The 22,937-nt window shown below is 41.9% G+C and overlaps 1 protein-coding gene across 2 annotated transcripts in view; it reads left to right on the plus strand.

The window, feature by feature from the left end:
• Window positions 1–1,417: 1,417 nt before the first annotated feature.
• The window catches only part of adkb (adenosine kinase b), a 108,769-nt gene continuing 87,249 nt past the window's right edge, over window positions 1,418–22,937 (plus strand). Inside the window, exons 1-4 of one of the 2 annotated variants that reach the window (XM_085762052.1) lie at window positions 1,418–1,602; window positions 4,436–4,510; window positions 4,636–4,689; window positions 17,282–17,360. In XM_085762052.1, the coding sequence (XP_085618178.1) occupies window positions 1,574–1,602; window positions 4,436–4,510; window positions 4,636–4,689; window positions 17,282–17,360 (237 nt within the window). In that variant the 5' untranslated portion in view covers window positions 1,418–1,573. Of the gene's footprint in view, window positions 1,603–3,425; window positions 3,559–4,435; window positions 4,511–4,635; window positions 4,690–17,281; window positions 17,361–22,937 lie in introns of those variants that run through there. The other variant, XM_085762053.1, reaches the window with a different exon arrangement.

Raw genomic sequence — 22,937 nt, forward strand, 5'->3', positions numbered from 1 at the left:
TGTATCATCTCACAGGTATCGTGCAGATTCTCAGATGACTCAGTTTGTCTATTCGACTCAGATACTTTCTCTCTTGGCTGGATTGAATAACCAAGGGCCCCTGAGACAAAAGTGAGCCCTCCTGTGGGCCTCCGGGTTTTTTTTGCACTCTGTGTGCATCAGGTCCTATTATTGCCAAATAGGTCTATCCAAAAAACCTAATTTCATACAATAGATCACACAGAACTGGTCCAATATATTTAAGAGACCCAGAAACCAAACACCACCTCTCTGTTTTGGACTTTAACCTGCATCCTGTTTTTGCTGTGTCAGTTTTTGAGAATTTGGTTAAACACTCATTTTGAATTTGCATTAGACGTGAAGGGGACTCAAACTACATTGTGTCCCATTGGAACATAACAACAAAGTGTGGCATTATCTAAATTGCCAGGGAGCACAATTAAAATTGCCCTATTTTTGAAAAGAGTTTGGTGTAGTGTGTTGTGTTGTATTATATAAGCTGATTAGAGAAGATTATCCTGATGTGTCAACGACTGTGTTTCCCCCTGATGCTGCCTAGATCTGTCTATTCACCCAAACCACAAAAACACATTTCTTCACTCACTTTGTTGTGAAGTAAGGTATTTTGTTAAAATGTGCTCTATTTGCTTCTGTTTCTTTTGCTTTTATATCCTTGTATTTTCCTTCTGATGTCTTTTGGGATGCCATTTTTGATGGCCTTTCATCAGACTACTGACACTGACAGTGTGGACTGACAATACATGGAAACAAGGTGGAGAGAGGCGGGAATCGGGATGAAAGCATTAAACATCCCAGGCCAGGATGGAAACCACTGCATTGAGGAACCACTCTATCTGCTTGTGAATAAGTTTTTTTTTTTTTAAGTCTTAAGTAATTTCGAATCTTTTAGTCATCTGAATCTGCAAATTCAAATTGGGTAACTTCATGATGTGTGCTCCTATTTTGTTGTAGAATTTATTTGGGAACATGCACCATGTTTATTGTGACACAAATTACTTATAATTGCCAAATAGCCTACACAATGGATATTTGGCCCTTGAACATGAGTCTTGGGGCCTGGTTCACAATAATGCAGCTTTGAGGGTCTCTGACTCTGATGTATGAACCCTGCAGCCATCCACATTGAAAGTTAACATGTCTGTCAGTCTCCTGTTTAAACAAAAAGGGGCAAACTGTGAAGTTTATTTATGTGGAACAGGTAAAAAGAGCACCAAGTCTATCAGATAACGAGGCTAGCCTACTATTATCTTTATTTCCTTTTTGTGTGGGGAGTCAAATGCACACAGCCTCAGCCAGGATGAGATAGCCTGAGTGAGTCTGGCACAATATCACTAGTTTTGTTTTGTTCCTAGTAGGTTGCCCGCTGTTAACCAGTTCCTCCATCATCACCATCACTATCACTAGCTCCATCCGTGTGGAAGGAAGCAAGCCGCAGCCTCTCGCCACTCTTCCCCCGGCTGAGAGCAGAGGTTTCCCAGCCTGCTCGGCGTCAACACAGCCGCTGAGAAAACAACACACACCTAATTGTCTGAGGAGGAAGAGCCAAGCAAGCATGTCGACAGGGAGGAAAATGACGTTAAGGTAAATAAATAAACCATTTGTGTGTGTATGTGTGCGTGTGTGTTTTGGGGTTGGTGTTTTTTTTTTTTTTTCTGTGTGGTTGGTTAGCAGCTGTGGCTAACCGTGGATGCACACACCGAGTGGCCGGTGGTAGTGCGACCTGCAGCGGGGAGGCGAGGCGCTAAACCGGTGAAACCTTTGAATCAACGCTAATGTTCAGGTGAAGCTAATGTTAGCATTTGGATTCACACAAGTGAGTGATGGGGTTAAACGGTGCTAACAGCAGCTAGCAAGAGAGGGAGGGTGGGTTTATCATCACATGACTGGGAGGAAACACACATTTATCCATTATTAATTAAACCTTTGAGAGAATAATAATTATATATAATAACATGACAGTTTGTGCAGCCTGCATGGTTAAAATGTTTTACTTTTAAATCTCTACCTGACAAACTTAGCTAAGAAGTTTAAAAAGAAAAATCTCTGATGTTCTTCACCAGATGTCATTAATAAGCTGATAATTGGAGGAGTCATGCATGTGCAGGTTTGCATGTTATTTAAATTATTAACACGGTAAATTCATGTTTATTTATTGGAGGCTATAAAAAAGAGAGCATGCAGGCAAGCTTGTGTAAAATGTACCATATGTCTTACAATGTCAACATCAGTCCAGCGTTTTAAATGTCACGTCTGTTTTCGTGTTGATATTCGTTATAAAACATTGACATTTGCAAGAGCTGGCAGTGAGGCAGAGCTGCTGCACTCTTGTTGATATTGGAGGGGGAAAAACAGCAACAACACACACAGCTACATTTTGCATAATGTGAAGTGAACAGTGCAAGAGTGAGGCGTTCACTTGCCTTCAGGAAAACAGAAACTCAATTTAATTTTCCATATTGTGGTCACAATTAATGAAGTTAATGAAGTTTTCTTTTACAGACTTTTTCAGCATGTTCACACAACATGCGGAACATAAACATGCAGAAAATAAAACAGGAACAGGAAGGAAACAAAATAAAACTAATGCTAAAGGACACATATGAGAGGTTTATGTGTTACACTTGTGCATGCAAATCATAAACGTATTGGCTTTGTCACACTGTCATGTCCTTTCTAAAACACATTAAGACAGATAAGAACATTATCTCAGTTCTCAGAGAGGCAGTGTAGGGGTGACAAATGAGATAATCATGGTCCTACAGTCTCTGGCCTTGTAACATATTGCTACTTTTATGTAACAAGAAATTGCAAAGATGCATGTGATCAGGTGATGTATTATTCCACCAATACATTACAACACAATACGTTGAAGTTGAGAGTTTACTCCTAGAAAACCACATGTTTTGCGCATTCCTAGTCCAGCACACCTCATTAAAAATGACCACATGCAGTAATCGTGTCATGTATGTAAGTTTGGGAATCTCCCATTTGTAAAGTCTCAGAACTTCATTAACTTATTACAATAAACTCATCAGGATGTGTAAGGAAGGTCCAGACGTTCCATTAGCAAATGTCAAAAATAATATACTTGATAAACTAGCATTGCTACTTATAAAACATATTAATTTAATTATTTTCTTATACTTGAAAGAAACGTTATTGAAAATATTTAACTGTTTTTTGTATTTATTTGGATAATGGAATTTAAATGAGTTTTCTATACAAATCAACATCACTAATGTTATTGTTTTATTACTTTATTACTGGAATTGTAGACCACAGTGTGCTCCTTCTTTCCCAGTGGTCTCAAATGCAGCACAGAAAGCTTGATGATATTTGGAAAATGTGTAGCCAATCATGGGCCTAGAAGAGACTAAGGCCCGCCCACTTCCTCCACCAACCAGTCAGTGTTGTCCAAAGTGCAGCCTCAGTTCCTGTAGTCAAAAAGCACGTTGCTTTGACAGAGAGGAGGAAGCTCTTGGTCATTTAATCATCAGGTTAGGCTGCTGGGTTTTCTGACAACATGCCAACTGCAAGGTAAGAGCCAGATGTTGTCCAGTGTCCCCACAGGAAACAATTCTGCTTTTAGCCTTGTCTTTTTCATTATGTAGAAACATTACTAGTACTGCAAGTCCTCCACTGATGCCAGGCTTTTAGGGATGAATTAACTTGGAATGGCTTCAATGACTCTGCATCTTCTTTAACATCTATTATAAACTGTGTGAAGGTTATTCTCATGAAGATTTGAAGAGGACAGTCACTGCATCTGTGTACTGTTTCTGAAAATTGGGTAACATGTTATGAAGACTGTTGTCAGGACTAAACTTTGACCACTGTGTAGTATTTCTTAAGTAGTATTACAACTACTACTTGAAGTAATCAAATGGGGGAAATGCTAGATTTGAAAAAAACAAACAAACTCTCAAACAAGAAATAGTTAGTTCCCTCTTTGACACATGCATTATTCTAAACTAAAGCATTTGAACGCCACACATGCGGCGCATGCCTGTAAATGAGTAGTGGAGGAAGTGGTAATCCAATTTGCTGAAGTGCCTGCTTTTTCTTTTCTTTTCTTTTTTCCAAATCTCCATTTGAATGAGGAAAAAAATAAATCATTGGTAGTTTTACCTTTCTCAGTGCAAACCGAAGAGCGGTTTCTCCCCAAGTAATAACAGTAATTGGACATGTTCATGTTCATTGTTTGGGTGTCTGTTGCTTCACTTTCTCAATGTGTGCTCGACACACATTGAATCAGAGCTGTTGGTAAAACACATGATCCTCCTCTCATCAAGGTTTCAGTGATTAAATCCAGCAAATTAGAAACAGATGACAGTCTGTATGACAGCAGGTCATTTGTTTTGTCTGGTGTGTGTGGGAGTCTGGGTGATACAATATGTTTTCTGTCTCCCCACAGTGAAAACACGCTTTTTGGGATGGGAAATCCCTTGCTGGACATTTCAGCTGTCGTGGACAAAGATTTCCTTGACAAGTAAGTCCAGGCAGTGGGCAGGCCATTTATTCCCACTGATATCTTCACAGTTCTGTGTTTTATCTAACCAGCCCACACTCGCAGGCTTTTAATGTTTTTGTTTTTTTTCTATCCTTCCCTAAAAGGTTTGGACTGAAGCCCAATGACCAGATCCTCGCGGAAGACAAACACAAAGCCTTGTGAGTCAGATCTCCACTGGGACACCACATGCTTCAGTAGTGTAACGCGAAGTGTTAGAATTACGTGGAACCAAATATGGGCTACGCCAGTCATTTATACCCACTACTACCATCTCAACACTGTTAAGCTGTGCTCAGAATAGCCAAGACATAAATCAGGCCTCTGTAACTGGGAGCCTCAGAACTTGACACGCCCACGTTTTTTTGCTTTACTGAATTTGTGCCAAAGTAAAACCAAGATATGTGCAGATTTACTGCTGCTTCAGTAGATCAGCACAGCTATTTAAACTGCATGCAATAGGACTGATACTGGGTTTTTAAATAACAATTACTAATTTAGCCTATAGGTTTAGGTTTTACTAAGCATGCACATTCCTGCTCTCGACCCTCCCTCTTTCACATTCTAAGCAGATGCCAAGCAGTAATGCTATAGCCTTCCTCGAAAACATGGTCATGTGTGACTGAACATAGCGCCTTGCTCACTTAAAAACGTACCTGAAGGTAAACAAAACAAGAAGACTAACTAACTAACACTAAAGCAGCACCCACGGCCTCAATGACTGACTGACCTTACAGCGTCCTACTTACTTCCTTTGTTTGATAGAGTGCAGATGGTTTCCTCTCAGGGAATTTGTCTGTGTTAATCTTAGTGCAGACATGAAAAAAGCACACCATCTGTAAGTAAGAAAATGATGAGAGGGAGGTGTTCTTTTGAAGTTTAAGGGATTAAATGATTTCGTATTCATAATTTAATCATATCCTCCAAATTTGGAGCACAATAGGTAAACATTTGGTGCGTGCTTGACTATATGAGTTTAAATCATGAATCACTTTGATGGTAAAAACACAACTTTGTGGAGCTTACTGCCATAGTTGTTCATTGCAGTCTTTTTTCAAGCTTTTTAATAGTGACTTTGATATCAATGACTCTTATTTGGCACATTCCACACCAGACTGAACTTTTCAACCAGATAAGAGCAGTAATTCAGGGGAGAATACAAATGTACGCAAACATATACAATCCCAAATTCAACTTTGCACCAAAAATCTATTGTTTCTTGGCTACTGGCCCAACTTTTCACCTATTTATGAAATTGAAGGCAGTGAAGTTATTGTTGCAAAGCTTATTTCCCTTCGTAGTGACTTAATCATGACTTCACTGGTCAGTTTTCTCATGACCCTGATAACTTCCTCCGGACCTTAACAGATACTGCATGTATGTAAAGTGCACAAATGGACTCATTGCTCCACACTTGCACATTTCCACCTCAAAGCTGTCCAGTAAACCCAGTCATATCTGTTTGGTGTCAGATAACCATTCTCTTATCTAATGGTCTGATGGGAGTTTGAGGGCACTTATGCACTGGTATTTCCTCAACCGAAGTTCATCCTGCGGGTCTGCAGATTGAGGGACCATGACCTTCTGCTCACATCATGCAACTTTAAACTTTGAATCGGCAGTTGTGGCCCAGTTTACTGAATGAGCTGGGATTTTTAATGGTTCAAAACCACCAGCACTGTTTTCATGATAGATGCTTTTATTTACATTCATAGATAAATTCATCAGTTTCTATTATTAGTGGCAATATGTGAAAGTTTGTTCAGTGAAAGTTGGTGTTAAGTTAAGACAAAGGAGCCGGTGAGTTATTAGTTTTGATGCATTTATTTTTCATATCAAGCTGCATGTTTAACAAACTAGCTGTACTCGGACTCGGATGAAATCGTTTCCTCTTACAGAAATGACATTTTTAGAGGATTATGTTGTCACGGCGATGGTTTGTGCCCTGATTAATGATTTTAGGAAAGTGGACATCGATTTAACTATGTCCGGTGCTCGAGAAGGAATAAATTCAGTCGCAATGACTCGCGTATCGATTCCTCAGGAAATCACAGCGAGGTAACTGTAAAATTAGAAAAGCACTGGAGGGATGCGTAGAGACAGATCAGTGCATCGGATCGTCTGTACCTTACAATAGGCTACCTTGTCAGGTCTTGTTACTTGACAAAGGGACACATGTGACCTTGGGCGGCAGCAGCGGCACAAAGCAGCATCATCAGCAGTGTTGTTCTCCTCCAGCACAAAGGCAGCGGTGTTATCTTTAGCCCCGCAGACACCGTTCCCGCCACATTCTGCACAAGGTCAGGGCAGGATTAACATGCGGCTTTGGTGGTTAATTCCCAGCACAATGCATTTCAATGCATGTCCCTTCCATTACCACACACACACAGAAGCACACCCACCATCAATATACATCTAAATGTACATGTGGTATTTTTTAAAATGTCATTCATTATCTGTTCAGATCTGTAGCGTTTCAGTGCTGAGATATGAACTGCAGTTTTCTTAATAATGTTGTGTAAAAAAAAATTGTATAGGGGTCATCCACAAGGTCATTGGTCCATGGATGAAGAAGAACCTGGCTGGAGTGGTGTTGTGACAAGTAACGTTGTAACTAAAAAGGCCACAATAGACTTACAAGGCTAGCCAGCTAACACTATTGTTCCTCTGAATCTACAGAGTGTAACATGATTCATTTCTTTCCCCCATCACCCTGGTGGGAGAGAGATCATTGGATGCAGTGCACTGTGGCCATGCCTTAATTCAATTATCTAGTCACAGCAGAGCCCATATAATCCTGTTGTGGCTGAGAAATTGCCTGCTGTACAGTAGAAACCATCAACATCCCTGTTAGTACTGGCTGGGGACTTAATGGTTTTTTTTTTCCTTCAGTAAGTCTCAGCTGTGACTTTTGATGCCTTTTCACTCAGTTTTTAAAAGTGGAAACTAGAGCTGAGGGAGGCGATTAGTCGATCAACAGAGAACAGAGCGAATGGTTTAGCAAATTTGATCATTTATTAATTGATTTTTATATATTAAACAAAAGTTCTAAACATGTGTGAGTCACATGAAACTCAAATATGAGGATTTGCTTGTTGTCCATGTCATTATAGATTAAATAATGAATTAATTCATAATTGAAAAATAATTACCATCAATTAAAATCTATTAAGTGTTTAAATAGAGAAACAAATACAATTGCTGGTTTCCTCAGTAAATGTTGACAGGAAATGATAAGAAATGTACTATCTTTGACTTTTGTAGCCTGGAAACCCAAGACATGAACTTAATTTATTGAATAAACATAAGATTTATAGATAATTACAATAATTATTTGTTACTTTATTAATTGGGAAATTGAGGAAACAATCACAAGATGCAGTGACAGAGCTGCACTGGGGGGAAATACAGTATTCCTTCATTATGATAAACAAACACAGGTATTGCTGTTTATATTGAATCAGTCTCCCTGCTGCTGTAAATATTTACAGGCACGACAAATGATGATGAATCTGCATCTGAGATTTGCTCCTCAAAGATGCACAATTGGTTCTTCTTGCTAAAAAAGTCCAAACAATACTGTAGGTTCTTTTAGTGTGTGGTTGACTACTGCAGACAGAGAAAAGGAAATCAGAAAGTATTAAGACAGCAATAGAAAGTTGATGTAGGTTTTTTTTTGTGCGGTTTGTTGACAGGACAGGGTCTACTCTGCTGAATAAACATAAACTTCCTTGGTGTCCTGGTTGCCTTGTGGTTTAGGCACATACCACATAACCGCAATGTCCCCAGTTCACTTCCGGCCTCAGACTCTCTCTCTCCCTCTCCCTCTTCATTGCTCCTGTATCTATCCCATAAAGACTAAAATGCCCCCAAAAAATTCAGTTCATAAATCATCCGGTGTCATTTCATTGCAAGAATCACAAACCCATGACCTCATCAGTCTTTTGCCCATATAAGGAACTGCTGCTCCTCAATTCTTGTGGAGCGTCTACTACTGCGTAGAGCTTGGTGAGTCATGTTGCATTAAAACGTCAATGTACTCTCCTGGAAGTGCTTTTACTTAGAAGACGTTTTTGTCAAGTTAGTGGGCTGCAATTGAAAGAGTTATATTTAGAGGATGTCGGTTTTTTCAGAGGACACCGCAACTGTTTCGAAATCAGTATGTGAGAGCGGACCAATTAACCAAAGCACTCTCTGTAACTTCCTTTTTGCCTGCTCAGCTTCATATTGATGTAATATTGTCATAGCAGCCTTTTTTTTTAGGTCACTGCTGCCATCATTTGGCTGGAAATTATTAAGTGAAATAAGTTTTTTTTAAAGATATATGATTCATTTTTTGTGTTTATCTCACGTGATAAAACAAAATTGCTCGTATGTTAACTTGATGTTACTTACCAGTTTTGTCTCTTTCGAGTTGAGGCTGTTGGATTTTCTTTTTTATCATCAGCCTTTTAAAAGATGTTTGTTGTCAGTTGTTTTATTGTGATACAGTATGTTGACTTTCCCCTTTTTCTCTGTAGTCAACATCTTTGAACAGTAGCGGTGCTATCTACCTGTCATTGGCCACCAGGGGGCAACAGTAGCCTGCTGTTTTCCTGTGAAGCAGTCACCATAGGAAACAACATGTCAACTTAATGAAAACATGCCTCTTTCTGTAGGAGATTATAATGTGGGCAAATAGACATTTTATTTCAGGATAACTAGGCATTACAGTTTTTTTTTCTTTTTTTAGAACACCCAGGGTTTCATAATATCCTATCCACACAAACCCTCTTGGGTTTGCTAACCATATCATATTAGGGCTAATGATTATTAGTGTCAAATGAGTGAGTCATTGTTATTGTAAGTGTATTGTCACCTCTGAGGGGGGGAGAAAAGATCAGCTGGCTCCTGAATATTACTGTCGTTCAAACATTTGTTTTATGACTCCCTCTGTCCGATGATAATTAATTGTTTACTTTCTCATCTCTGGATGATGGCGTGACTCTTTTCAGAGGTTGTTTGCTCACAGCAATTAAGTTCATCAGTGCTCATCCTCCTCCTCCTCCTCCTCCCTCTCCCTCTCGCCTCCCCCCCACCCATCCCTCCCTCCCTTTTCTCTCTTTCTCTGTGCTAAATGCAGATTAGCAGCGTCACAATCGCATCCAGAATGAGAGTAAACTCCTCATTATGCCGTGTGACCCTCTGCTGCATGAATAATTCAGGGCTGCAGCGTTAGTGGCTGGCTGTTATTAGCATTCCGGATGGCGAAGGAAAGAGAGAAAGAGAGAGAGAGAGGGTGGGAGGCTCATATCACTGACAGGGCTGACTCAGGGGGATCAGCGCTGGATTGAGACACACATCACACACACATCATCACACGACACAGGAGATCAGTGGAGGTGCCTCTCCACTCACACACCCCGCTGTCTGTGTACATCTTACACACCCCTGCTGCTGCCGTGCAGCTCAATCTGCTTACTGGGAGGAAAACAACAAAGGCCCTCTCTCACTGAGTACATGCTAAACACTCTGGCTCCTGGGTGTGTGTGTGATAGATTCTGCTCTGTAAACACACTTGACTCTACCCTCTCTCTCTGTCTCTCTCTCTCCCTTTTTTTATTTATTTATTTTATTTTTATGTTTTTAATATATAACGAAGCGATATCGTGAGAAACCCCCAGCAGAGCAGAGCTATCCTGGTGTGTTAGGAGGAGAAACACTCCTCCCTGCGAGTGTGTGAGTGTTTGTGTGTGTGTGCTCACATGCAAGCATGCGTGCAGAAGCTGCATGTGCTTGCCATGGTGCCACTTCACTAGATGCACTCATGCTTGACTGAGTGTGTAGACACATTACTACCCCCCCTTCCCTTCCCTTCCCCTCCTCTTTTTTTTTTTTTACTTCCCAGCTCCCTTGTCTGTTGCTGAGGCTGAGAGCTGTACTACAGTACTTAAACTCACCTCCGCCGGCCCGCTGGGGGTCAGAACAAGCAGCTCCCACAGCCGCTGAGGGCAAAGGTCACGGGCCTGCATCCATCAGCCGACCTCTGAGCCAAAGAGAGAGAGCAGAGATTAATGGCACTCAACTGGTAATTGAGACATCAGAAACATGTTCAGCCGCCAACCGCGCTGCTGTTGATGTTTTATTGATACGCATGAATCCAACCCATCTGGGGTGCTTGCATAAATCTGACATGCTCACCAGCGCTGTACTCAACTGTAAGAAATGTGGATCTAGACCTTTTGAATTATAAAACATGAAAACTTTTTTTTTTTTTTCAAATAACTCAAAGGGGAGGGGGGGGAAATCACATCCTGTTCTGCCGTTTCTTTTCTTTCTTTTTTTCTTTTTTTTTGATGAAAGAGGTGAACATGCTGCGATGCGGGGTGATTGCCCTGCATTTAAAGCGTACATGCTGCATCATGAGAGATGGCTGATGCAATCATAATTAAGGCTCGGCCTCTCCGGAGCTGCAAACGCCTCTCTCTCTTGTTGAAGGTGGCTGCCAGCAGGTGGTGCCAGAAGGAAACATCACAAGTCAAAGGGAGTGGAACAAACATAATCCACATCTCTGTGCATGTGGGCGTCCCCCCACCACCGCCGCCACTACCACCACCTCTCCTCCTCTCCCTCCAACTCCCCCTTTTAAAGAGCATTTTATAATTAAAATGTGGGTGTCTCAGCCAGTACATACAGCATGTTCAGTTCAGAAAAGCATGCTCAGGGCTATTTTTAGTCGCTGTCCTTGTTCCCCAGCAGCCACACAGGAAAAAGCCACTGATGGCATCAGCCCTTATACATGTCGGCTAGTTAGTATCCTGTCTGTGCAGATCATTTCTCTACAACTAGCCCGCGCGGGGGCAGAGATGGGAGGCCTCGCTGGTGAGCAGCAACACTCCCCGTGTGTTTAAAGTTCACACTGGGCCATATGGTCCCCGCAGTAGGGGGTGTTGGTGGAATTATTCACACGGAGCTACTCTGAATCACCAAGATCCTGGTATCAACCTCCAAGATAAGGGGAATGTCTCAAAGGCTTTGTGCTCCGGCTTCAAATCTCAATCCTCAAGAGAACACCAGAAGCCCCATCCTTGCTTACACACTCCCTCTTCCCACTCTCTCCCCTCAATGTGTCCCTCTCTCTCTCTTTTTCATATCCTCACACACACACTCACTCAACACTCCCTCTCTCTCACATCCACACAGTACAGTGTGACAAACAACGCCACCCTCTGCAGCGCGAAGCCAAAAACCTGTGACATTTTAGAGGAAATAATATGAACTCATCCTCCATGACCAGATTTTGCCCTCGCCGCCTAATCCTTGAGTGCAGCCTAATTAAGTACAAACAGCAGTCCTCAGTTAATGCCAACAAATGGGCTGCTGCCGCTGCTGGATCGGCCGATTATTAAAGGGATGCACATTTGTTGTTTCTGCATTCTAATGCAATTACTCACCCATTATGACCATGTAATTGTGCAGTCATTAATTGCGCATCCAGTCTATAATGTAAAAAGGCTCACTGTAAAGACTTGTGGTGGCTTTTTTTTTTGCGCCCAGGGACTCGTGGCAGGTTTTTCTCAGCTGAATAGGGGATTTACCCAAATGGATTGAGATACCTGAACGATGGCGATATCGTAACGCTTTTGTGCAAATCAACATTCATCCCCCTACTGTAGTCTATTAGAAGATGTCAGAGGACGGGAACAAGGCCTCGCTCGCTGTTTGAATCATGACTCATTTGTGTTCAGTACTTTTATGCGCCTCATTCTTTGCCATCTATTCCCATCCTGCCCTAATGTTCCACTGATAAGAATGTCCTATTCATTCTGCGTTCCTCACCGGTTGCTACAAAGAGAGAGAGAGGGGGAGAGACTCTACAGGCATTGAATGAAAAGCACATCTATTTCTGAGGGGGAGCGTGAGCACGGTAGAAGATAATTATTGATTTGAAATAAGAAAAGATAAGACTCAACCTTGAGCAGCCCAGCGATAGCGTGCAGAACAGAATAATTAATGGGCCTGTCTTGTGTCGGGACAAGCTTTCACACTGAGACGAGCGTATTGATTTTAAACAGATAAACTGCGTAACCCTTTGTGAAGGGTTTGACAAACAATTTAATTGGGGGGAAAAACAACAATATTCCTCACCCTTTCCATCTCCCTTTCATCACGTCCCCGAGCTGTTTTTCCTCCGCCTGACCTATGGAAACAATTACTGTGCATCAGGACTTGTACTGCCTCCAGACTACCAAGGAAGGCATGGTGTAGGATGCACACGCTGATTGGGGAATCTAATCAGTGGTGGAACCTGTCTCCACTCCAGATGCCTGTGTTGAAACTGGGATTACTGGAGCCTTTTAGCTGTATTGCCCCCTCTCTGCTTCTGTCAGAGAGAGAGAAAGATGGATCTGCCTGTTTAAATGTACCTGCCTGCTCGAGCTGAAGCAGAGATAATTTACTGTTCCTGTACAACCCTCCTCCTTCCTAATCCCCGAGGAGAGCAGCAAAAGAAGCCCCAGTCCTCTCACTTCTTCCCTTACCCTCCCCTGATTAGCGATAGGGGCCGTTTGATCATGTTTCCCTGCCTGTCCTTGTGATTTGTAAGCTGTTTAAACGTGAACGAGGCAATTAAATAAGGACGAATGGCGCGTAGGAGAGTGGGTGCCACGGTGATCATTAGCGATGAATTACCCTGGTGTGCACTCAAACACTTGGGAGGACTTTCAGGCGGACCACTCCTGAGGATCCAGATCCAATCTAGCCATTGATTAACAGAGACTTGTTCTTCCTGTGAAATCACTCGACGGGGATTTTAGGGCACTCATCCGGTCTTATCGAGATAGGCTAACATCAAAGGCGAATGAAGAGGGATTGGGTAAATGGGCTCGCCTTGCCCTCCATGTAAGAGACTTAGAGGAGCAAATCTTGAATTATTGCCTCATGTAAATAATCTACTTGGCTTGTTTTTTGGGGAGGTGAGAGAGGAACTCATGAGTCACTCGGGGCAGAGAACACTCATAGTACTTTGGAAGCTCTCATATTTCCCTTGATGGGAATCAACGGTGGGGGCTCCATCTCCAGGAATGTAAACAACACGTTGTTCCTGACTTGTGTGATCTGCCCTAACAATCTGAGCGCGCTAAGCCGGAGAGATGTGGAGGTATTAGTTTTTGAAGGAGGACTCTCATAGCCTCTGAATACAAATATTGCATTCAGTGGCCTAATTCCCCTAATTTGAATATGATTTGATTTAAGCTGAATAAATAAGTGCCTCTATTAGTCTCAAATTGGAAGGTATGAAATTGAAAAATGGCACAGTGCCTTTAGTTAAGAGTGGTATTTAACCAGAGTGTCAGGGGCAGTCTCTTGTAAAAGCACATGTTATATAACACAGGCTGTCCATATATTAGAGGAATGCATGGCATAGTTGGAATTGCTCTTCCAGCGAACAACACCAGCAGGTTTTAAAAGCAGAGGTTACTGGCTGAGGACATTTTGTTCAAAACAATTTCTTTTTCTCTGCTCCCTCCCATCACCGAGTGAGCTTAGACTGCAGTAGATGGAAAGGGATTTTCTCTCCCTAAATGGCCAAGGGGGCCGTTTACGGTGTCACTACTATGGGATCACATGATGTTTGAGGGTGTAAAGGTCTCGAGGCAGCTGCTCCTTTTCGGATGGGATTTTCGAGGCGTCCAGGAGCAGGGCCCCATGCTGTCTGCACTGAAAGGTGGAGCAAATACTTCTAGGGAAGAAAAAAAAACTAGCTGAAATCCTCAGTAGCTGTGTGTCTATTTGAAATGGGTTCTGGAGTCCCTCGGCTGCCTTCATGTTATAAACACCCACAGTGCTCAAATTCTTCCTTTGTCAAGGAGTCATAACAGGTGTCTCAGGAAGGAGTTTTTTTCCCGGTTAGCATATTTTCCACTTGCATGGAAAGTTTTTTTTCTTTATTAGGAACATTCTGCCCTGGGTAGACCCCTTGCCTTGAGACATGATATGCAGACTTTCTTTGAAGCAGTAAAGGTTACTTTCACACTCGCTCAAAATTCGGCCATGCCTAGTTAAACTAGGTTGTGCTCAAGTATTAAACACCTCTGGCTGACATGTTGGTAAGCCATGATGCACTTTGCATACAGATTACTCTTGTCTGCAGCGAGTGCATTCACAGCAGATGCAACACATTCCTTGCTTCAGTCTTGAAAATCGGCCATTCTAACCCTAAATGTACAACCTTTGACCTCCCCTGAGATGTTTTTGTAATCCTAAAAAGGAAATGCATTGGCACTGTGCAGCAGAGCCTTTACATAACCAGCGCCCCTTGGGATTTACACACAAGCATTTTCTCAACAACCCCTCTTACTCAGTTAATTTAAGGGTGGAACTACACATAACGCCGCCAGTGGGAATGGTATGGTGCACCTTGAACTATTTACCATGTCATTGGATTTTTTTCCCCCTGATGTAAATACACTTACAAATGGACAGTCTTCAATTTACAGCAGAGAGAGAGAGGGAGAAAAAAAGCCAAGGACCTCCTAATGTGTCGAATCATCCTGACTGCAGTTAGGTCAATTTCCTTAGCAGAGTGGACACGTTTATATAGCCACCCCCTGGGAGGCTGTTTGTGCGAACGACGCGGAGAATACGCATTATTCATGTTCGCAGCTCCCCAGATAAAGGCTCTATCTCACTGCATAGCCCAGCTTTGCATCACGTTACGCATAAGCATTGAAGCTATTGATGTTTGAAATGGCAGTAAGATGGGAAAATACAAAAATGATAGAACCGCCTTCAGTATTTCACTGTAGACCCAAGAGTGTTCCTGTGGTTTCTGTTTGAAAACTCAGCAATTGTTTACTCCCCATTCCCCAATGTCATGTCTGTTTTCTTGACTCGCTGTGTTTAGTCTGTTACAGTCATTTCTAAACTTTGCTGTATGGTTCAGACATCAAACATTTAATCAGATACGGTCTCTCCCTAAACAAGTTATGTGACTATGAGACTATTGTACACAAGGAAATTGTAAAAGTTATTTTTGTAATTGCCCTGAAAACATATCTTATGAAATAAAGAATAGTGGTCCATCTCTACAAAGTGAAAGATGAATAGTTTCTTTTATTTCCCGCACCCCTTTGAGGAAGCAGTCCAGGTTCTTCAGAAATGACTTTCACTGCTCATCTTGCTTTAATATTGGATGGCAAACTACAAACATGTGTCGACAATGTTACTCTTTTGCTTTTATCAAGCTGACATTTAGACCCTAACTGCCTCTCTTCAACTCTTGCAACATTTGTGGTCACGTATCCCATTTAACAAAATCCAGCATTTGCTCGGTTCTTTTATAGCTGCCTGTTTTCCGTCAAGCAGTTTATATAAACAACTTTCACCTGGCATGTCACACTTGAAGGATAGTGAAAAAAAAAAGTGTCCCATTCAAGTTGATTATCTTGAATTGACATAACTGCTATGTTGTCTTTATAGCTCAATAAATTTAAAAAACAAACAAACAAATTCGCTCAACCTGGAGATAACCAGAACCAAACAGGGAGTCTTAGGATCAAGCCAAAATAAAAGACTACAAGAGTATTTAGAGTAATTTAAACAAGTAGAAATTACATTTTGATTATAGAAAATATACTCCACATAGAGTACCATCTAAATATCGTGTGATGGGGACTGAGTTGGTCTAACAGTTAATTAAAAGTGCATGAATAGTTGAAATAGTTAAATTGTATGAAAGCATTGTTGTTTTATATAGACTGTTGAATAATTAATCCCATCTCTTATATTCCAGGGCTGTGGGGGTAAACTCAAAAACAATGTCCTCATTACACCAAAGAGTAAAACCAGCTGTGATTCTAACCCTGATAATACAGCATTTGCTTCCCACCGTGTGCTGCTGATCCTATTATGTCAACTGTACATGTAGCAACATTAGCATTCATTTAGAGTTGTGTTTGTGTCCTGCTAATGAACGCTAGTCCAGTGCTCACTCTGCTTTTTAGCTTTAATTTGGTTTTTGCTCTTCAGCTTATGCTAAGGATGTTCCACTGTGCTCGTTAAGATAACAGCTTGCTATCTTACTAGCTTTTCTATGCATTAAACATAGTTGGTAATAAGGACTTCCTGTGCACAATCCTTTTGAGCCACAGAAAATAATATGTTCTCATGCAAACAGTCTGTTGTAATGACACATTTGTTATGATAGTGTAATATTAGCATGTTAGGATTAAGAGATTAGCATTCAAAAGGGTAAAGCTGGCATGCTTGGATGATACTGTAGACTGTCATGCTAACTACTAATGACATGCTACTTATTGTATAGACTAGTTATAGGATGCTACAGTATGTAAGCAGATGTAGATGTAGTGTTTGATATGTGTTCTGCATGTCGTGATGCTAACATTAGCGTATGCATTTAGCATGTTAGCCTGGTTCACGCATCAATATCAAATTCTATATCAATCCATTCAGTTATTGTTGAGATATTTATCTTCTGTCACAACTGCTCTCCATCTATAGGCCTGCCTGCAACCTTTTGTAATCGACAATATAGATGATTATATAACTCGTGGTGTTTGTGAAATAATTTCTCATCCCTCCTCCTACACATGTTGTAATGTGACAGGTGTTGAGAAACCTGTTGTTTGCCAGTGTAACAGGTGGTTATATTTGGTGTTTACACTAAGCCTTTATCAGTCTGGTCAAATTCTCTCTTTGCTTTATCTTGGACATTGTCTTTTGTAACAACTCTTGTCCTTTTCTTTATTTCAGGTTCGAGGAAATTGTCAAGAGGAACAAAGTTGAATACCATGCCGGTGGCTCAACCCAGAACTCAGTGAAAATTGCTCAGGTTAGTCCTCTCTGGCCCTCTGCAGTGTGCCTGAATGTGTTTTGAATATACAGCGGTATGCTTGTAACCTTAGATTTGTCAGCCTGGCAGCCCTGGGAATACAGAGCATAGCTGCACAGCAAGTTGACACATTACAGTTTTAGGTGTTGTGAATTCATCAGACCTGCCAGGGAGAGAGAAAGGCGGGAAGAATTCATAATATTTGCAGTGTTATCTAGCTGGCCTAATTTCCTGAGACATATCAAACATCAATTAGAGAGAATTACAAGTAGATGCAATTAACATGTCACAACAAATTATATCAAACAAATGCTGATCTTCTCCCTCGCTAGTAGACATATTTGAGCATCTAAAAGAAATTGGTGATTGTCGAAATCTAAAATGGCAATCTGAACTTGAGAAGATTATTCACTAGATCTGTTTTTTTGTTGTTTTTTTAAGAAGTGACTGCAGTTAGTCTGTGAATTTGACATGCAGTGATTAACTGCTGATAAGGCTTTGGTCTGCTCACAATAAACAAAGAAAAGGCATCCAGCTGAAAAATAATTCTCTTCCAAGGAGAAATGAGTGCAGAAGCTAATTGAGAGGCTGATGTTTGTGAAAGCGCCGACTCCTTCTTGTGTGTGGGTTTTTGTTTGTACATGTCAGTGGAGTGTGTAGAGTTCGCATTTGTACACATGTGCTTGTGTATGCGTGTGTGTATTTAGCACAAGATTGATACAGAGAGAGAGAGAGAGGAAAAAGAAAGCAGGCAGGCCCTCAGGCTGCCACCATCTCCATGCTTTGGAGACAGTAAACATCCTTTAAAAAGAGACGCGGAGCTGTGCACCTCCATACAAACACTCTTTAATTATCAAGATCAGAGGCGTTTGCATAAACTTCAGTCACTCTCAGACATTAACTGCCAACTTGATTTTTTCTCTTTTTAAATCTTCTTCGCTTGTTACAGTTGGATTTTTAAAAAAACACGATGGCCTCACTTTTCAAGTCGAATCTTTTCCCTACTGTACCTTGAAAATTGTACTCTCAAAATTTTCAGCAGATTATTCCCCCTGTCTTGTCATTACGCTAGCTAAAGCCATGGGTTTAACTCCATGGGTCTGCCTCAGTTAAGACATAGACCTTGACAAGGGTTTTTCATGTTTTATTTAAGAAGACATTGAAGGAACTGCCCCAAGGTGCGTATCAACTCCCTTGTGAAATCAGATGGAGAAGGAGATTTTTATTGCTGGCCCTTCCCGGAAAAAGAGCCGTCATGGCCTCTGTGCCCCAAGAGAAGCGTTCAGTCAACTAAATTGGTCTTATAATGCCATGGCAGACCCCAGTCAAATGTTATTCTACTCTGTTTATTTGGGTATTTACCCCCTTCAGAGGGGAGATGTCGAGCTGATTCTGAAATGCTCAAGATAACAAGAGTGTTTTCGTCCCACACCCAGAAGTCTCAGAAACAGTTTCTGTCAATATATACCTTGAAGCGCTGACTTTTCCACATTTCACTTTCAGGTGATGGTGTTCTTTTATGAAAAATGTATAATGCATAACCGGCTCCCAGATTATCACATTGTAGCACCTGCAATATGTGAAACTTCAAACCCTGCTGTATTGTGGAAGCTGAACCTTCAAACACGAATGATATGCACTGCAGCACTGAATCCACATCAAAGGGCCCAGTGACTAAATGAGATGCTCGATCCAGGGCAGGTTTGCTCAGGAGCACCATCGCCGCTGGAGGAGAGAGAGAAGTGTTCAGAGGCTTTGCACAGGAATCGCTGCACACGCTGGGAAAACCCAGGGTGTGGGAGGATCAATGCCTTCGCCAGTAGAACTTGTACTTTCCTCCAAAACCCAGCCGCTTCATCGGAGGCTGTAATAGGTTAAATACTGCCGCTTCATCCCAGTTAAGATTTCTGCACTATCAAGGAGAACCTAAACCTTGGCTTTAAGAAGATACAGAATCAATGGTAATTGGATTTAGTCAAATGAGAATTGACCAAGCTGAAGCTTAGATGGATAAGTATTGTTTTCCTCTAACCACCGTCTCTGGTCTGCTCTGATCGAAATCATCCGTAGCAGTGTTTTGCCAGTCGTCGATTGGTTGCACTCAGGGCTATCTATAGCACTGGGACATTACTTTTTTATTAATTTCCATGCATTATGCCTCCTGTCACTACTTATACAAATTCAAAGCACACATCATGACAAACTACTAGTCCCAAGGTAGGTGTATTGACACATTTGTAGGGCTGCACAATTAATCGAATTTTAATCACGATCACGATTTTGGCTGCCACGATTAAATTAAGATGATCGTCACGATTATTAACATGTAAAAAACGGGCTGTGCTGCATATCAAATCAAGCGCTTTCTCAACCAATAGTCCGCCAACCACCAGGGGGCGAACAAGAGGTTAGGGCTCCATGAAGCTGCCTAACTAACAAGTGAGCGCATCCTCCCTTTACATGTTGTTTACAGTCCAGAGTGTGTGTCCCGGCCGGTCTGCGCCTTCAGATGCTGCTGTACTGTGTCACCTCCTGCGCCCGATGTCACGTCTCACTCATAGGCTGTATGGATCTCACTCTGCAGTGAGAGTGAGACGATGTCGGCAGCAGACGGCGACAGTACAGACATGACGTGTGTCTGTGTCTGGTCAGTCAGCACCTCAGGCTGTCTACTGTCGCCGTCTCGCTCTGGATCGGATGGAGGTCGGGCTGCGGGGTGGTCTCGAAGCTGGACCGAGACCCCGTCACCCCACGCGGCCGTTTTGGTGTTAATTACATACGTCGTGTAAATAAAACGTTCCGACCGTGATCATAACGGCTGGTAACGGCGATCTATGGCCGTTTTGGTGGCAGCACAGTTGAGTCTGGCCGACCTGCTGGACGCTGCCTGTGTGAAAACACTTGGTCTGTTCATTAAATGTTTTTAATTCGTTCTAAATTGCTGCTGAACCACCCGTGCTGTGCTTTGGTCCATGCTAGACAGACTCTTGCCCACACATCTCTGTGTATCATTGATGGCAAAAAATTAAGTTTTACCTATACTTTGAAATTACATTTCAGAGCCTGTACTTTCTTACTTTTATTTGAGTAAAGGAGTTGAATCAGCAGCTACTTCTACCAGATTTATTTTTTATTTTTTGTTTTTTACACAAGTATCTGTACGCTACTGTACAGAATGACACCTCTGCACTCTGCAATGGCATTTATTTTTCGCTAGCCCTTTGTCTTGGGTAAATTTTATTTTAGGCTATTATTTATTTTTATTTTACGTTTTATTTTGAACTGAAAGCCTTGTTCCCATAGCCTATTGTTTGTTTCAAATAGAAAGTGCAATAAAAACATGTTTTATCTAACATAATGTATAATCGTGATTAATAATCGTGATTTCAATATCGACAAAAATAATCGTGATTATCATTTTGGCCATAATCGTGCAGCCCTACACATTTGTACTTCCTTAGCTGCGCACCAGTACTCCTCTATAAGCTTTAGATCTGTTTGGATCAAGTCAGTGAAGTTGCAAGCTTGTATGCAGAGCTCTCTGGCTCTGATTCTTAAGGAGAGAGAGAAAAAAGTGCAATGATAGAAGTAGGTTAGAGGTTGTTGTCTTTGCCCAAGCTCTAACAAACACCATGCCCTGAAGGGGCATCTGACATAAAGGCTCACCTAGTGGATGTTGCAGGGCTGTGAGGTAACAAAAACCAGCCCAGCGTTGCTTGCTCACATACAGCCTCACACATCAAAGGGCTTCTGCTCAGATAGGGCGCGGCGGGAAACCACAATCATATTTTTTTCAGTCATTTACAAAGTTGAAGGGGATGGAAAAAAAAAAAAAAAAAAGCTGTGGCCTCTCCGAGCATGTGATCCGGAATTTGGTACCACTGAGCACGCATGGTGTTTATCACAGGTGACAGAATCGGTGGGGGGAGTCAGTTGACTGGAGGGCTGTATCAAGAAGCACAGTCAATTCATTTAGACAGAACATCAAAGTCCTCCAACAGCTCCTTGGGGCCCTGAGATTGAAGTCTGAGCAGAGACAGGTTCATAGGGAGTTATTGCTGCTGCCAGGTAAGTAGATCCCACTCTGAGTGCCTCGTGTAAACCGTGCATTCTCATTATGATCGTCACAAATCAACGCCATTGACATATTTTATTTCTTTGCGCTGTAAGCAGCCTTTGTGCCCGTTCACCAAAGGGAGAAATTGCTTTGTATAAGTGCCCTAGCTGTGAATGTGTCACAAAAAGTTATGATTGAGTATGTTCCCTTTTCAGTATTTAGATTGTGTGTGATGTTTGCCATCTACATCATCAATTCACTGTGATGTCTTAATTATTGTTTAGAAAGTAAAGGCTTTTGAAAAATCTGCCGTCTCTGTTATGGTTATGATGCCTGTTTAACATTTCCTCAGACTTGGTCAGTCGTGGAAGGGGTGAATGGGGCCCAGACTTGGATGTTGGCTCTGAACTCTTAATTGGAAACGCATGTGCACCACACTGTTGAAAGTTGTATTTAAAAAACAGAAAAATCCCACAGCACTACTTGACTTCGAAAAAGGTCCTCACCAGCTCATATTTTGTAGAGGAATACTTAAACTGGGTTTGATGTCTCATTGAAGGCATTGACTTATTTCTTGGGGTGAAAATATTCCATGACCTAATGTTTGGCTTTTACAGCTCGTTTTGTTAAATAAATAAAGAACAGCAGCTTGCCTCCATTTGAATGGGCTAAATGAAGAAATGCCTACGTCTGGTACCACTTAGAGCAAAGAGGACAGTTAAGGAGAAAGAGTGGAGCTTTTGTGTTCAAACTATGCGACTGAACTTTCAGGAGGATGTGCTTCGACGCTAAAAGAAGGCATTTGTAATTTTACTGTTGCCTTTTTTCTGTTTTCTCTGACGTTCTTCTCACACTTTTATGATTTAGCGTTAAGACAAACATTCTTTGTCTGTGACTCGGAGGGCTTTCGACACATTTGTGATGGCGGATCGCTCTTTAGCGCCTGAGATCGACAGGCGAGCTCTCGGCTGCTCTGGTTTTGGTTTTTGATCACATTGAGCGAGCTTGTAGTTGCATAGATCTTGGCGCAGCTGTGCCGAAATGAGCATGCTAATGACCGATTAAAACCTGAACCCTGGTGGGCCTTTGAGTTGCACGCTGCAGAAATCAACCCTCTCAAGTATGCGCCTGTTGTTAAAGCAAAAGCCTCTTGTTTGTTTTAAGACAGGTTAATTGCAGAACCACTGTTGGCACCCACTCTGAGCCGTTTTTATGGCACCAGGGTCTTGCCGTTTCCTCCCCATTACGAAGCAGTGGAAGGTCACAGTCTGTTAAGCTTCTTGCGAGAGATGCATGAAACCAAATGGATTTTTTTCTCCCCCCTCTTTCCTTTTCATTCCCATTTCCACTCATTCTAGACATTCCAGGTGTGCAAGTGTGCACTTGAGGAGGGCGACGGTGGGAGGGTGGGTGGTTAGGTGGGGGGCTGCCATTGTTTTCCTCGGCACAAGCAGCGGAAGCTAAAGAACGCCTCATTCGCTTTGATGAGTGATGTGTTCATGCGTGGGCTTCAATGTCAC

The sequence above is a fragment of the Trachurus japonicus genome, chromosome 19 (genome assembly GCF_045865225.1).
Source record: "Trachurus japonicus isolate A0001 chromosome 19, Traja_1.0".
Classification (NCBI taxonomy): Eukaryota; Metazoa; Chordata; class Actinopteri; order Carangiformes; family Carangidae; genus Trachurus; species Trachurus japonicus.